At 54.6% G+C, this 15,537-nt stretch overlaps 1 protein-coding gene and 1 long non-coding RNA gene across 2 annotated transcripts; both read left to right on the top strand.

Moving 5' to 3' along the window:
- Positions 1–224: 224 nt before the first annotated feature.
- LOC132593741 (uncharacterized) lies at positions 225–15,336 on the top strand. Its single transcript, XR_009559535.1, has 4 exons — positions 225–404; positions 2,504–2,852; positions 10,238–10,389; positions 14,889–15,336. It is a non-coding gene; the product is annotated as an uncharacterized lncRNA (long non-coding RNA).
- On the top strand, positions 5,617–6,359 carry UBL4B (ubiquitin like 4B). The gene has a single exon (XM_030869338.2). It carries the CDS (start codon positions 5,617–5,619, stop codon positions 6,115–6,117), a length of 501 nt encoding a protein of 166 aa, XP_030725198.2. The 3' UTR covers positions 6,118–6,359.
- Positions 15,337–15,537: the final 201 nt, after the last annotated feature.

The raw sequence follows: 15,537 nt of genomic DNA, 5'->3' as shown, positions 1-15,537 counted from the left end.
CTGGGCCAGCCCTCACTGGCCTGCACAGAGCAGCTTTGGGAGACCCCTACTCGAAGGGGCAGGAGGTCCCTGGTCACAGCTACAGGCGGTGGTACAGGCTGAATGGGGTTTGAGCAGCGCGGTGGCGGACCTGAGGGCGGCCTTTGCAGCAGGGCTGTGTCGGGGGCTTGCCAGTGTCCCACCTGCCTGCCGCTCAGCGCTCTCTCCTGCAGGCCTCGCGGAGCGCGCCCTGTGTGCTCAGGAAGTGCTGGACGGGGGGCTGCCGGCATGGGGTGCCGGAACCAGGATTTCAGGCTTTCCACTCCCGGACTCCACTTTCTCTGCCAAAGTTTTCCCGTGAACCATTTCCAGACTATAAGGAGAGGGGAAGAAGGATGCTGTTCTCAGCAGGGAGGCCTGCAGAGGTATTTATTGTCCTTCTTTTGCAGTAACAATTCCTTCCTGTTTCTTCTGCTCCCCCTCTTTCCTTTTCTGGCACAAGTGTCCTTTTGTACCTTCTCCCTGCTGCCTCTGTGTGGCTCCTCCGCCCTGCCCCTCCTACTCCCTTCCTCGAATCCCTCCGGACTTCTCCCCTTTCTAAGCATCTCCTGTGCTCAGCCCTCTTGTTCTCCACCCCTCTCCCCTCTCCGCTGTTTCTGTGGCTCCATCTGTCTTTCTTCTGCTCGCTTTGTCTCCATCCCCGTTTCTCAGTGTCTCTTAGTCCCCCTCCACTCAGCCTTTCCTCCGCCCCCCCACCCCCGCCTCCCCTGGAAGGTCAGTTTGACATTATTAAAGTGTCATAATAACTTGATAACTTGCCCAGGGAGTGAGGTGGGCAGAAGCATAGCATACCTTTCTCATGAGCCTTTTGCAGGGCACCCCTGCCACCAGCTGTCAGCCAGCATCTCTCGGCCCCTTCCTCCCTTGGCCTGCTAGGTCTGCAGAGGCTGCTCTGTCCGCCTACCTGTGCCAGCAGGAGAGCTCAGCCCACCTGTGGGGAATCACACTTGGGCATGTATCTTCATGCCACGGGGTCTTCCTTGACAGTTGAGGGTGAGAGCTCACATTTCCAAGTTTTTATAAATACACACTGAATGTCTTTATGGGTCAGACACTGTGCTAAGGTCCTGGGGGCATGACCTGCCTCTTGTGACCTTTACAAGAGAGGAGAGGCGTTAGACAGGGGACACAAATGAGACGCAAGGAGCAGGCTGCTCAAGGTGGCCCCAGCCTGGCAGCTGGACCCATGGCTCTTATCCTACAGAGTTCAAGCCCTTTGGATACCAATGTCCAGGAGTCCTGCCAAGGGCTCCAGGCACGTAAGGGTTCACAGACCTGTCCCAAAGCACCCTCCCCCTGCCCACTCTTCCCCTCTTGCAGACTTTGTGCTGGTTTCACAGTGACACAATTGCATTTATAGTTGTTTGTGAGAGGGGTTGGGACACACCACTGACCAACGTTCTCTCTGTACACGTTTGTTCCTTTCCCTCAAGTCGCAAAACCCACTCATTCCCATTAATCTTCCCCCCTAATTACGGCAATCATTGTCTGATTGCCTGTTCTGATTACACAGCTACATTTTCTCATGCTAACTGCATAATGAAGACAAGCAATTGCATGGGAAAAAGTTATGAAATTTCCAAGCTCCAAATACAATTTGAGGGCCCAGCAACGTGCCTCCACTGTCCCCCTTGGGCAATGGGGGCTCCAACACAGAGGCAGAAGTCAGTGGTGACCATCTCTCAGCTTCCGGGGACACTGCTAATTCTAAAGCTTCTGTCCTCATGGCCCACTAACACACTGAGGCTCTCCAGACCAGGAAGCCTGATTTGGAAAGTGTGACCCAGCATCTGTGGCCCTTGAAACCCCTGTCGCAGAGGTGCCAGCCTGCAAGTGGCCACTAGCCTTGGGGAGATGGAGCCTGAGCTGTAGTCTTACCTGCTTCTACAGGCCCAGGCCCCAACATTTTTCCCCCAGTGGCTGCCAGTGTCCCGGGCAGAGGCATCTAGGAGGGCAGGCTGAGGCAGGTGGCCGGTTCTCATCTTCCTCCAAGCTCAGGACTCTGGCCCCTGTCACTTTCCCGAGATGTCCCATAGCCTGGGAGAGAGATTGCAGGCCACTCCCCTCCCCAGTTCACCTTCCTTTCATCTCCTGCAGAAGACGACTCAAACCTTGGCCCCCAGGAAGCCTTCCTATGTTAGCTGTGCTCAGGGTGACTCCCACCGAAGCTCCCCTCCCTCCGATCCTGTCCATCCCACGGTTTGTCCACCACAGGGTCCTCCCATCCGGGGGCTGGGAACTCCCAGATGGCCGAGGAGAAACCTCACCCACCCTTTGCTCCCTCAGCACAGACAGACGCTCTGCCATCACGGAGTCCATGGGGGCCACCACACACTGTATGTACATCTGCAAACTCTATCTTATTCCAAATGCACCAAGGGAGGTGGCTATTTAAAGAATACTATAGAAGATCCTTGGGTAAAGACTGGAATCACTTTCTGCTTTCTTTTCTATGTAATTTCAGATTGTCATCTCTCTAGGGAAGAAGGAGAGGCTGCAGGCAGGTTCATAGCCTTCCACAGCCTGCCGTACTGGACACTGCATCCTCCTGCATGGCTCGGCCTGTCTAAATTTTGTCTTCATTCAGCAAACATGCATGCGAGGCCTTCTGTGAACCAGGCTCTGTGTGCTGGAGGCAGGGGATACGAAGACAGATGAAGCCTCTTCCTGCCCCTGCGAGTCACTGAGGGAGACACAGACACATATGGGTGCATCAATACGGGGAGCATTCAAGGCCGGTAATTGTTGCACAGAGAGAAGTGGGATTACTTCCACCCAGGACTGGGGAAAGCAGGGAAGTCTTCATGGAGGAGGTAGGTTTTTTTTTTTTTAACATCTTTACATCTTTAATTGCTTTACAATGGTGTGTTAGTTTCTGCTGTATAAAAAAGTGAATCAGCTATACATATACGTATATCCCCATATCTCCTCCCTCTTGCGTCTCCCTCCCTCCCACCCTCCCTATCCCACCCCTCTAGGTGGTCACAAAGCACCGAGCTGATCTCCCTGTGCTATGCAGCTGCTTCCCACTAGCTATCTATTTTACATTTGGTAGTGTATATACATCCATGCCACTCTCTCACTTCGTCCCAGCTTACCCTTCCCCCTCCTGTGTCCTCAAGTCCATTCTCTACATCTGCTTCCTTACGAGGAAGGAGTTTTTAACCAGCGTTTTGAAGGATGAGTTGAAGAGTTCAAATGAAACAGGCAAGTTGAAGCAAAGGCGGGTTGACGTGGCTGGAGTGGAGGATGCAGTGTGAGGAAGGCTGGGTGGAAGCAGAGCCAGGTCGTGACGCCCTGGGATGCCAGGCTGAGGAGCTAGTTTTGATTCCAAAAGCAAAAGGATGAAACCTGATGGTGCCACTCGCAGGAGTGCCACCCAGTCAGCTGCCCCTTCCCTGCCTCCCTCCTCGCCTCCTCTCGCTGACCAAAGGAGCCCTCTTATTTTTTCTGTCCACCCCTCCTCTGCATCTCCACTGACCCCAACCCAGTTCAGACTGTCACTGTCCTCCAGCCTGTGGCTCGGAACTCATAGTACATCTCCTCCTTCCAGTCCCACCCCTTTGGGGCCAGTCATTCTTGGGGGAGATTCCTGACTTTTGAGCTTAGTTTGTTTATGGACTAGAATTTGGTCACCTGCCAAGAGTGAGAACACGGGGTTAGGAGGAGAGGGGAGGGCTGCTGAGTTTGTGGCCTCCGTGGGTGTTTTCTTCCGCTGCCCAAGGCTGCCAGAGCCTTGGGCAGGAGCGACCAGGGCGGGGAATCGGCCCAGGGCGATGGAAGGGCAAAGCCTGGAAAGTCCAGGGACGTTGGCAACAGTGTCAATCAAGTGTAGCCCAGGCTGGAGCAAAAGGAAGGAAAGGAGGAGGGAGAGAGGAGGCGAGGAAAGAAGTAGATGCTTGCCGAGCGCAGCCCTGGAGCATGGAGGGCTGGGGGGAGGTGAAGGCGTCCCTGACAGTATCCCACCACCAGCTGGACATCAGCCAGGCCTTCACGCTCACTCATTTCCAAAATGAGGTGATCACCTTCCTCACGCGCTGAAATGTGCCAGCAGTTACAAAGGGCTTGGCCCAGGAGAGCTAAAAGTTGAACTGAAAACTCCCAAGGCAGCAGCAGTGGCTGACACCGCGGAGGCCCCGTCATGCCCCTTCCTTACTGGCCTTGGAGCCCTGGGCGCCTGCGCCGTGCCTGGCACACGGGGCACTGAGCAGGCTCTGCGGGAGGCAGGACTCGGTAGCGGCAAAGACGTGAGCTCTGCTGCCTGCCGGCCGTGTAAGCCCAGCCCCATTGTCTCCTCTGGCAGGTGGAGGAAAGGACAGTATCCGCCCCGGGGGTTGGGAGGGGTGGCTAAGGCCATGCCCGTGCTGTGGACCCTGCTGGTGGCCCAGCCTGAGCCCCTCAGTGCTCCCGTTCTTTAAGATGGGCTCTGGTGGATTCATTTCAGCAAAAGGGGCTGGGCCGGGGTGGGGTTAGTTGACTTTGGAATTCAAAGGTCATGAGGGATTTTTTAAGCTCTAGCGTTTTGTCTTGTTTCATAGCTACTAGCTTGAAAGCTATGTCTAGCTTCATAGCTACTTATTTGTCCTGGCATCTCCCTCGGGTTGTCCCATTCTTTTGGATGAGTAGGTTTTAACTGGGACAAGAGAGAATTCTTTTTGAGTGGGGGATGGGGGGGAATGGGGAGAGCTGAAGGTGCTGCCAGCACCTGCAAGTCTCTGCCCAAGGGTCTTCTCTGGTCATGGGAGCCTGCTCTGCACGCATTCAGACCACAAGTGCCAAGGAGTTAGTACCCCACTGACCAAAGGCAGGACCGAGAACACAAGGATCCAGCCTCTTTGCTTCCCCGGCAGCATGGCAGGTGTATTCCACGAGGCCTCCCAGAGCGCCTGGCGGGACTGAGGGCTCCCAGGTGACCGCAAAGGCAATCTGCTCACTGATGCAATGGGGGCTGCCCCACCCCCCATCGACTTGCTTTCTCGCCCACCTACTGGCACATCCTGAGGTCACCTGCCAACTAAGTACATGCACGGGAATCCCTGTCTTTGTGTCTGGGAAACCCAATCCAAGAGAGCGTGTCAAGTGCGTGATAGAAAGACACTTGATAAATTAGGGCAGAAAGTATCTATTGTGATACGATCTCTCCCCAGGAACAGGTCCGGCAGAAAGGGCACCCAATATATAGTGCTGAATGAGTCAATATGGACATGTTTCCTTCTGCCACCCTGTCCTTTGGGCCCTCCCATTCCCCCTCCTGCTCTCCTTTCTCCTAGCCCTATGTTTTCTTTCCTGACCCTCCTTTTCTCCTCTTCTCTTCTCCTTTCTCCTCTCATGGAGGAAGGATGTTCTGTGTCCCAAATCCCCCTCTGACTTCCCTGACATCCCGCTCTGCAAATGAGCCTTCTGGCAGGCAGCATTGTGACATCACCGTGCATTGACCAATGGCTGTCTTCCTGGGCCGGGGCCTCCTGGGACCACCGCCCTCCATTGATAAGGAGAAGCCACCTTCTCCTGCAGAGCCCCTTAACCCTCAGGACAGCCGCTGGAGCATGAATCCCTCCTGATTCCGCCGTCGGCCCGATGTTCCTCACGGTCCAGCTGCTCCTGGGCCAGAGATGTAGCCTGAAGGTGTCGGGGCGACAGAGCGTGGCCATGCCGAAGAAGCTGGTGTCCGAGCGGCTGCGGGCACCTGAGGAGCAGCGGCACCTGCTCTTCCGCGGCCAGCTTCTGGCGGATGACAAGCATCTCTCCGACTACTGCATTGGGCCCAATGCCTCCACCAATGTCATTGTGCGGCCCCTGAAGAAGACGGTGCCCGAGGAGGCCCACCAGCCCCAGCCCCTGTGGCACCACCTGGGCCAGGTCCTAGCCAAACACTTTGGGCCCCAGGACACCGAGGCAGTGCTGCAGTTGCTGAGGCGGGAGCACAAGGAACGCCTGCAGAGGATAAGCCTGGGGGAGCTGGAGCGGCTGGCGCGCCACCTCCTGAGCGAGGAGCCGCTCGCGGAGCCCACGGGGGAGAGGGAGCCTGAGACTCAGAGACCCGGAGACAAGGAGGAAGAGGAGGAGGCCAGGCAGTAAACCGGCCATCCTACTCGTTTGCACGCTCAAATTCGCCCAGCCTCATCCTGAAGTGCTCCCTGGTGACTCCCCACTAGTTCCTGCTGATGTACGTGCATCTTCACCCCTTTCTGAAATTTCAAAGTAACTGGAGGGATTTTGGACCCCTCTCTCCTCTCTTGGGCCTGTGGTTTCCCCTCTGAAACACAGAATGATCCCCTCCCCATCACCATCCCCTAGAAGGGGCTCTGATCGCCCCATGGGCAGCCTGAAAGGGGGCGCTCAAAGGCTGCTTCCCCCTTGTAGGCTGGGCACTGCCTCCTGGGCAGCTGTATGCCCAGCAGCAAGCCAGGCTGTCAGCACACCTCCGTGGCTCTAAACAGACCCTCTTTCTCCTTGGGGACAGAAAGACAGATAATGTGAGTTCCTTTCTTCCATCCCCAGGCCATGGCGCCCACCCCCCAGGCCTCCAGACAGCCAGGGGTGGAGAAGTACCAGGTAGCTGTCCCTTGCCCTTTGGGTGAGGCTCTCCCTGCTGTCTGCCTGCTTGTGCTTCCACAGTTTAAGGGGTAGGGGCAGGGACAGCAGAGGTAGGAGTCGGGGGAGAGCACCTACTGTGTGCCAGGCCTGGAGCTCTCAGGGAGACACACACAGACCAGGAAGAGCAGGAAGCTTAGGCAGAAAAGGCGGTTGCATCGTCACACATTCACCGTGGCCAGTGTGAACGGAGCCGTGCCCCCAACCTCTCCCTGCCCCAAGTCTCATCAATCACCAGGTGTCACTGAGCACCCCCCATTTCCCGCCCACCACTGCCCAGGCTTCCCGGGAGCAAAACTGGTACCAGCCGGGATCCTTGCCCTCCCAGAGCGTGCAGCCTAGATGGAGAGAGAGGTCATAAATGTGACAAGTAAAGCAGCAACATAAAACCGGAGTACAGCCTGCGTGACTAAATGCCCAGGCGCCAGCTGCAGCCTTGCAGGGCCCTGGGCTCAGTGTGGAGGGGCCAGTGCCCATAGACCACAGGAAAGCCAGGCGCCCTTCTCTGCTCTCGGTGTGAGAGAATGGCCCTTGCCAAGGCCTGGGGGGCCCCTACACCCCGTGTGTGAGGGGGCAGGGAACTCACTGAGAGCCTGGTGCCCCGAAGTCCCAGAAGTGCTGTGACCGCGGTCGGTCCATCCTGTGGGATGGAGATAGAAGGAAGGGGATGAAGACACAGTCTAGAAAGGAACAAGCAGCGCCCAGGTCCCTGGGAGGCACCCTGTCCTTGGCCTATGGGGCCCCGCATCCTATTAACTGGGGCGCGTTGTAATAGTATTTACTCCCCCCCAGGTGTTTGTGAGGGTGAGGCGTGAAGACTCGACAGTGAAGAGCGGGGTGGGGCAGTGGCAGTGGCAGTGGCAGGGAGAGACTCCTGAAGCCGTGTCTCTGCCTCCATTGGGGCTGGTCCTGCTCTCAGGTCCCCCCGCCTCCACAGGAGAGACCTCCTGACGGGTCTTCGAGTGTGTTAGTGCTGGGGCTGTACCATCTACCAAGGGGGACGAGCCTATTATTTTTACATTAGGGAAACTAATAGCCCATTTCCCGGGAAATCTGTGAGTGATAAAAATAAGTGGGCCGTTTTATTCTTTTTGCTGAGAGAGAAGCTGGCACGAGGGATGGGGAAGCCTTTGTTGTCTCTGGTTAGCGGGAGTGTCAGGGCTTGCTGGGAGCAGCTACCGCCACTGCTCGTCCCGGACGTTGCAGGGGAGGGTGACTCCAGGCCCAAAATGGGGGGAAGGAGCGTTGTTCCGCCCTTCTGTGCCCGTGATTGCCTCTCACTACTGACTCCACCCTTCCCGGGGGGCCCTGCGCATGACCCTCCCCACAAAAGCTGAGCCTGGGAGAGGATGCACCACCACATGGAACTGAGCAGGGACTTGCCTCCGTCTGTTCCCCCTCCCAGGGATATTTTACTCAATGCTGCGTTTCTCACTGCGGGGTGGCAGGCTTTGTCCCCTGATGGATGAACTTACAGGTATGACGGAATATTGGGAGGCTGGGGGCAGAGTGGCCCCTCATACTCCAGCAATGGGTTAGAGTCCTACTCTGTGTGGAGAGCCCTAGCTCCTGGACTGCCTGCCCTGGAGATCCTTCCCTGTCCCTGTTTCACCTTATTTCAAAGGCGAATTGAAACCTGTGCCAGCAACCCCCCTGTCCCCTCCTCTGCCCCACCACTTGAAGGATGGTGGGAATGGGGGGGGCACTCTTTTTAAACTGCAGCCTTGGGCATGTAGCTCTGCCACTTAGTTCACCACAGCACCTCTCTCCTGCCATGAAAGGACACAAGGTCCGTAAAGGTAACAACCTTGCTCAAGTAGGAGGCATCTTAGGATGGCTACCACATCCAGGTTTCCAGCTTTGCGTTCTTAGCCACAGAGAAGTCTGGCCTCTCCTCCTAGCTCCTTCTTGCAACACTGCAGGCCAGCACCCTTGGTCCCCTGGTCCCTGGCGAAATCGTCTTTCTGAGAGAAGCAGACACAGCACTCTAGTTTGTGTGCTATTTCATAAGTCCTTTATTCTTTGATGAATAAAGATTGACGGTGATCCTACTTTGTGCCAGGCTTTGTGCTAGGGACTTAGGTTGTGGACAAGAAGCCCTATCTCCCTGAGAAGGCCGTTTAGAGAGAAGTGCACTCCCTGCTGTCCCTTGCTGCACAGTGCAGCAGAGGGGCCTTGGGAAGCCCAGCCACAGCCCAGGCTAGAGATCTGGGGATGTGTGGAGAGCTCACTGCATGGTTTTTACCCATAGCCCTGAAGGATGGGGCAGGGAATGGTCTGTCAGGATGAAAATTCTGGTAGATGTTGTAGAAGGAGAGAGCTTACAAGGTCCAGGGGTTCCAGAGACTCTGATGCCTGATACTGCAGTTAGAAGCAAATCACAGGTCCTGCCCAAGTTCAGAGGGAGGGGATCTCACAAAGGGCCAGACGCCAGTGAAGGATAGGAAGGCGGGTAGTTAAAGGGCCCCTGAGGGACTTTTCCTGACACCCAGGGGTCCACACGTCACACTTGGAGCACTGTCGCCTGGCTCAGCACACCCAGCATCCGACCTGGCTGGGTGTCCCGTGACACCCCGAGTCACATGACGCACCACAGGTGCACACCCACAAACACAGACACCCGACACCTCACACCCATGGGGTGGGGTCTATAGTGGCAGAGCCAGGTTTGCAGAGATGAGCTCTAGGTTCTGTGCCACTTGCAGTGTCTGGGTCCACACCTGGCCTTTTGGGGTCCAGGCTGCTGGAGCCCAGGCAGTCCAGCCAGAAGATCCCTCACAGCAAATGTAAGGACAGAAAGGGGAGACTTTGCAGGGCCAAGCCCAGGAATTGTTGGGGCTGCAGGAAGAGGTGGCCTGGACCAACTTTGCTCTGTTTAAGTGATACATCGTAGTCAGGACCCGAGCGCTCATAGGACACGTGGGAACAGGGAGATGGACATGTGGGTGCACACACTTGTGTGTTGGCTGGCGGTTGGGCCTTGCAAGGGTGCTGCACGTGCGTGCCGGCATCAGCCCATGTATGTCCGAGGGCAGAGGCTCCCTCCTCTGTGTGAACTCTCCAAGGTGGCGAGCTTGCTTCCCGTCTTGGCCCCAGCCTGGATCACTCTCTTTGTGCTCTGAGCTGGGCCTGGGTGGCTGCCAGCCTGTGGCAGGGGACTGGCAGGAGGGCAGGTTGCCCTGTGCTCAGATCCAGCTGCAGAGCCAGCTGTTGCTGGCGGAGACGGCTGAGACGAGAAAGCTGCAAAGCCGGGTCCCGGGCCCCCGGAGCAGATGGTGCTCCCGCTGGCTGCCTCGCCCCACTCCTCCCTCTTGGGGCACCTTCCTCCTCTCCGTGTCCTTTCTGCTTTTCTTCCTGTACTTCTTCTCCACCCTTTCCCTCCTGTTCTCTCTGACCATGTTTGGGGCTGAGTTGGCTGCATAGCGTGGACATCTGGGCACTTCCTTTGAGCTCTTTCTCTCATCCTTCTGTCTCTTTCCACCCACCCCTGCCCACCTTCCCTTTCCTCCCATTCCTTGCATCTGTAGTTGCCCTTCTATTAAACCCCACCAGCTCTTCTCCCTGTCCTCCTAGTGTCCTCTCTCTTGTATTCTTGTATTTGCAGACTCACCCAGTAGGCGGGCATGGACAAGGACCCAGAACCCACTGCCTTTGATGATGTCCCATCCTCCACCCCACCTGCACACTCGTGCAACACTAATTCATAGGCACAACTCTCCAGCCCGGTGCTCGAGAATGATGGGAAATGGCCTCATGGTACGCATGCATGTTTTTTGGCTGATATAAACCCCGACACAGACACACACCCAGAGAAAGGGCACAGGTATCTGCACACAGAGGGTTGCCGCAAACAGCCTTGCTCACAGATGGACGTGCCTCCGGGAGGGTGGCACTGCCCAGGCAATGCTGGCCAAGGTGGCAGGCTGCCCTCTCACAGGCACTGCGGCCAGCAGGTTGGGTGCTGGGTCCCTGTGCTCCCTCTCATGGCTCTGCCTGGGCCAATCCAGCTGCACTGGCACCCTCATTCTCGTTCAGCTCTTGTGGTCCCTGTTGTCTCCCAGTGGGGGGCTTCGTGGCTCCTCTGGGCTCCAGGGCTGTAAATCCCCGTCTGGAAAGGACTGCAAGCCAGGGAGCCAGCAGGAAGCCCAAGCCCTCAGGGTGGCTCCTACCTGCCTGCCCGCCGCTGCCTCTGACAGTGTTTCCCATCACAGTGATTTAAGGGCTCCCTGGCAGCCTTTAGCGGCTCCCCCTGCCCTCGTAGAAGGGTGATAAATCTGAGGTAACTACTGTTGGTTGCTGGCCATTAAACCCGTCACGGCCCACTGCAGTGGGGCTAGGCCTGCCCGCGAGGCCTGCCCGCGTTGGCCTTGTCAGCCAGCCGCCCTTGGAGAAGTCCCAGGGCACCCGTGCCGGGGACGTTATTTATGAGCCGCAGACCCCAGGATCAAAGCTGCTGTCCATCAGAAAGGGCCGGGGGGAGGCCCTCGGAGCCCCCCTCCCCGGCCCCTCCTCTCATCCAGACAACCTCAGGCCACTGCCGCTACTTAAACTTGAATGACCACATGTTGGAGAAAGCCTCAGTCCTTTCAGTCCTCCCCTGGGCCCCCTTCCACTTTATTTCCCTGACCAGCTCCAAGTGCACCCCCGTTACACACACACACACACACACACACACACACACACACACACACACAAGAACAGGGACCCCGAAGAGGCTTTGGTGACAGAATTGGGGCGACAGAGTGGGCTTTAGCCTGAATGGCTGTCTTTCCTGACCACTGCTGCCCCTCCCTCCAGTGCAGCCTGGCTGAAAGGAGAAGAGTGTCGGTGTGCTCAGACCGCAGGACATTGTCCAAGCGGCCCTGTCGCTGACATCACCAGGCAGAGGGGTTTAAGGAGGATGCATGTTCATCCTACGCAAAGTGAGACATCTTTCTATAGCCTCTACCATCTCTCTGCGCTGCCTTATTTCCCGGGGCCATCTTAGCCCCAGACAGCCCTCATCTGTGCCGTGAGTCTGGCAGCCCATGAGGAGAGGGAGGCGGCTGGTGAGAGAGAACAGTGTGAAAGCTGGAATCTGAAGATTTGGGATTGAGTCTTGAGATACTGCTTAACTGGGAGATTTGGTTCCTTGGTCTGACTCATCTGTGCAGTGCCCTCCTCGTGGGGTGGTTAAGAGCGCCCAATATATGTGAAAGTGTTTTATAAACCCTAAAGCGCTGTGCAGCGTTGAGGCTTCTTCTACTCCCCCCACCCCACATTGATTTCTACTGCAGTCAGCAGAATGCGCTCTGACCAGTTCACACCTAAAGGGATTTATTGCATGGAGAGGGGTGGCTTACAGGATCCCTGGGAGGGCCAAGGGACCAGGCTTGGACACTTAGCCAGGAGCACTGCAGCCAAGAGAGACACCCAGACTGCCACCCCACCTGCCACTTGGTTCCTCGGGTTCCAGGGAGGAGAACCCAGAGTCCCCACCACGGGTGCCCCCAGGGACTCTGCTGCCTCCAGCCCCACTGAAGAGCTGCCTCTTCTTACCTGGCTCACTTCTACCTACAAGTTCCATGTGGGTGGTCTGCCTGGGAGAAGCCAGGTTGTGATGAAACCTTAGCTGAAAGAGAGTCTTGGAAATGTGGTTTTTAACTTTCCAACAAGCTAGATGGGAGGGGTTGGTCTGTGGGAAATTTTATGGAACAAATGACCCATTTTTTTCAACAGGAAGAAAAAAATAAAAGAGAGAGAGAAAGAGGAAGGGAAATGTATAGATTAAAGGAAACTTAGATGTGTCAACTAATTGCAGTGTATAGAGTTATTTGGATCCTGATTTGAACAAACTGTTAAAAAACAAAAGGCAAGACGATGGGGAAGTATGAGACATTGACTGAATATTTGACGATATTAAGGAATTAGTGTTAACTTCTAAAATGTGAGATAATATTATCGTAGTTATGTTTTTAAAAGTCACCTTTTAGAGAAGTGCTGAAGTACTTCTGGGTGAAATGTTCTATTAGATTTGCTTCAGAACAATCCAGTGAATTGGGACAGAGGAAGTTCCTGAAGTGACAATGATAGGGGGATGACTGTAGAAACTGGGTGCATGAGGGTTGATCATGCAACTCTATTTTTGTGTTGGTTTGAAATTTTTCACAATGAAAGTTTATTTTAGAGGTTTATCTCAGCAGCTGCCACGTTGCTGAAGCCTTGCCTTCCACAGACACCTTATTGTGGAGACCTCAGAGTGATAGCAGTAGCTGTTTCACCAGGAAACCGTCCACTGCTAAAATCCTGTCTTCTGATGCTAACCAGCTCTCTGTTGTCTGGAAATGCAGCTCGTTCAGAAACCAGTCCCAGATTCTCATATCCTCGAGGGTTTCTTGCTTGGAATCTCTTCCAATACCAGTCTGGGAGAACAGATTCCACTCTGGCTGATTTAAGCAGAAAGGAATTTATAAGAGGACATTAGGTAGTTTATAGAACCTTGGAGAGGGCCAAGGCATCACAGAGCCAGGAGAATTCCCCCGAGCATCCCACGGGGCTGCTCTTGTGGAGACACAGCTCTGCTGCCCTCTACCCAGGGAGCAGGCTCTGGAAACCTCCCACAGCTCACCCAGGAGGCTTCACCTTCCCTGGCCCAGCTGCTGTCTGCTGCTTCTTTCTACTTCCACGCCTCCCCTTCCCAACCCGTCCAAGTCTCATGTACGAATTTTCTTAGTGGAACTCGGTCACATGTGGGCCCTAGCTGCAAAGAAGTCTGGGAAATGTAGTTCTATGCTTTCCAGCATCTTTAGCACAGGAAAGCAAACTCTCTGTCTCTCTGCCTCAGTCTCAAAGGGAATTTCTTGCTTGGTCTCCTAGCTTCCAGCACAATGACCTAACCTTGGCACCGGGCTGTCCTTCGTTTGGGGCTGCCAAGGCTGAGGTTATTACACCCAGGCGCTGGCGAGGCACATGTTCTGCCCCATGCCCTTAACGTGGAACATCTACAGAATTCAGAGTTTACAAAGAGCTCTCACATACTTCTTCTCTTTTTGTCCTCTCATCAAGCTTGGACGGTTGGGATCACCATCCTCATTTTATAATGGAGATAATGGAGGAGATTGACACTCAAAGAGGATAAGTCAGGGAGCTGGTAGATAGTAGAACCAGCATCTGAATCCTTTACTCCCCTTCCCTACTCCCCACCCACCTGGGTGGGATAATTTATTGCAATTTTAGTTTGTGACTTGATTTTTTTTTTTAGGACTTAATTGTCCTTCCTCCATCCCAAGATCACAGGCAGGCTTTTGTGCCACCTTGCCTTATACCGATTTTAGGGAGAAATAGCACAGAGCAGTGTTAGAGCGCAGGCCCTGGAGTCAGAATGCTGGGAGGCGCTTGTGAGCTGGGCTGACCTTGGACATGTGACTTCAGCCCTCTGTCTGTTTTCCTTGTATGTAAAAGTGGTTAATAATGATAGCACCTTATTAACAGGATTAAATGAAGGAACAGAAGTGAAGTGATTAGTATACAATAAATGTTCAGTAAGTTTTGTCATTGTTACTGCTGTTTTGGGGTGGTAAGGCCAAAAACACCAGTTAGTTGTCAGGCACCTAGAAGACCACTCTTACCATCTCCTGGATTTTGTTTTGTAAAAATATAGGTTCATTGAGGAGATTACGCTGGATTGTCTTGTATGGGGAGATGGTGGGAGGGAAGTGTGGAAGATAACAGGCTAAAGGGCAAGGGATGGGGGCTCCAAGGATGTTGGGAGGGGCCACGGTTCATTGTCATGCTCCAGGGAGGTGGCAGGCGCGGAGGACAACGGCAGGAGGGTGGCCTGAGAAGGTTGACTCTCAGCAGAGACCAAATGAGGATTGGTCATGAGCGTAGCTGGTGGGTAATGGGCACAGAGGCCAGTGGACCCTTTCCTGAAGCTGCTGTGATGTGGGAAACCCCAGAGCCTTTGCTGCCCTCTGATGGATAGTGGAGAGGAAGCGCCAATAACAGCACCTTGAATTCCCCTCTGGACAGGTAGGATAGAATCTTGGAACAGATTCAATTTAATTGGGGGAAAGCAATGGTACCTTTTTAGCACCATATGCAGGAGAGTAAAATCCCCTACTCGTGACACCTTATCTTGTTATCATCCAGAATGGACCCCAGCAAAACCAAAACGTAGGCAAAGGTTGTCTTGCAAACCTGGGTCTCTATTCCTTTGTCCTTCTCTAAAATGCATCCAGTAACCAAAGCTTTTCTCTCCTCCCTCCCCTTATCAGACTCCCTCTCCGGTGAGGATGTGAATGAAACAGGTCAACAGAGGCTCAAGTCCCAACTCTGTCACTTAGCAGCTGTGTGTGAGGCTGGGTAAGTCACCAGTAAAATAAAATAATTCAGTTCCCTTCAGAGAGCTGTCAGGAGGATCATGTGAGACAATGGAATTGAAATGTGCTTTGTAAACCGTGACTGTATGTTGACGAGAAGTGTAACTACCGTGTCTTTATGCAGATTTAAGCCCATGGGGTATGTGATGGCTTCCTGGTAGCCTGGCTTGGCTAGAATTCCCATGTGCTAGTCTCTCATGGAGTTGGAGAACAGAAAGGAAGCAGCAGCTATTTTGTAGCATACACTCCCCATCTCCCAGTTATTCAATCAAACACTAACCCAGGTGCTGCTGCAAAGGGATTTTGCACAGGTGATTAAAGTCCCTAATCAGTTGACTTTAAATTATGGAGATTATCCCAGCGGGACCTGGCTCACTCTGTTGGAAGCCCTTTCAGAGAAGGCTTGGGTCTTCCCTGAGAGGGACTCAGGCCTGTGGCCAACAGCTTCAGCTGGTGCCTGTGGGTTTCAGCCCGCCCATGATCATCCCTTCCTGCCTGCTTGCCTGCCCCACAGACCTTGGACCTGCTTAGCCGGCCCCACACT

This window comes from Globicephala melas, chromosome 1 (assembly GCF_963455315.2).
Source record: "Globicephala melas chromosome 1, mGloMel1.2, whole genome shotgun sequence".
NCBI lineage: Eukaryota > Metazoa > Chordata > Mammalia > Artiodactyla > Delphinidae > Globicephala > Globicephala melas.
This window is presented reverse-complemented; position numbering and strand designations above follow the sequence as displayed.

Bases quoted from the DNA above. Each gene is read 5' to 3' on its own strand.
- UBL4B (XM_030869338.2), top strand. From the start codon at position 5,617: ATGTTCCTCACGGTCCAGCTGCTCCTGGGCCAGAGATGTAGCCTGAAG.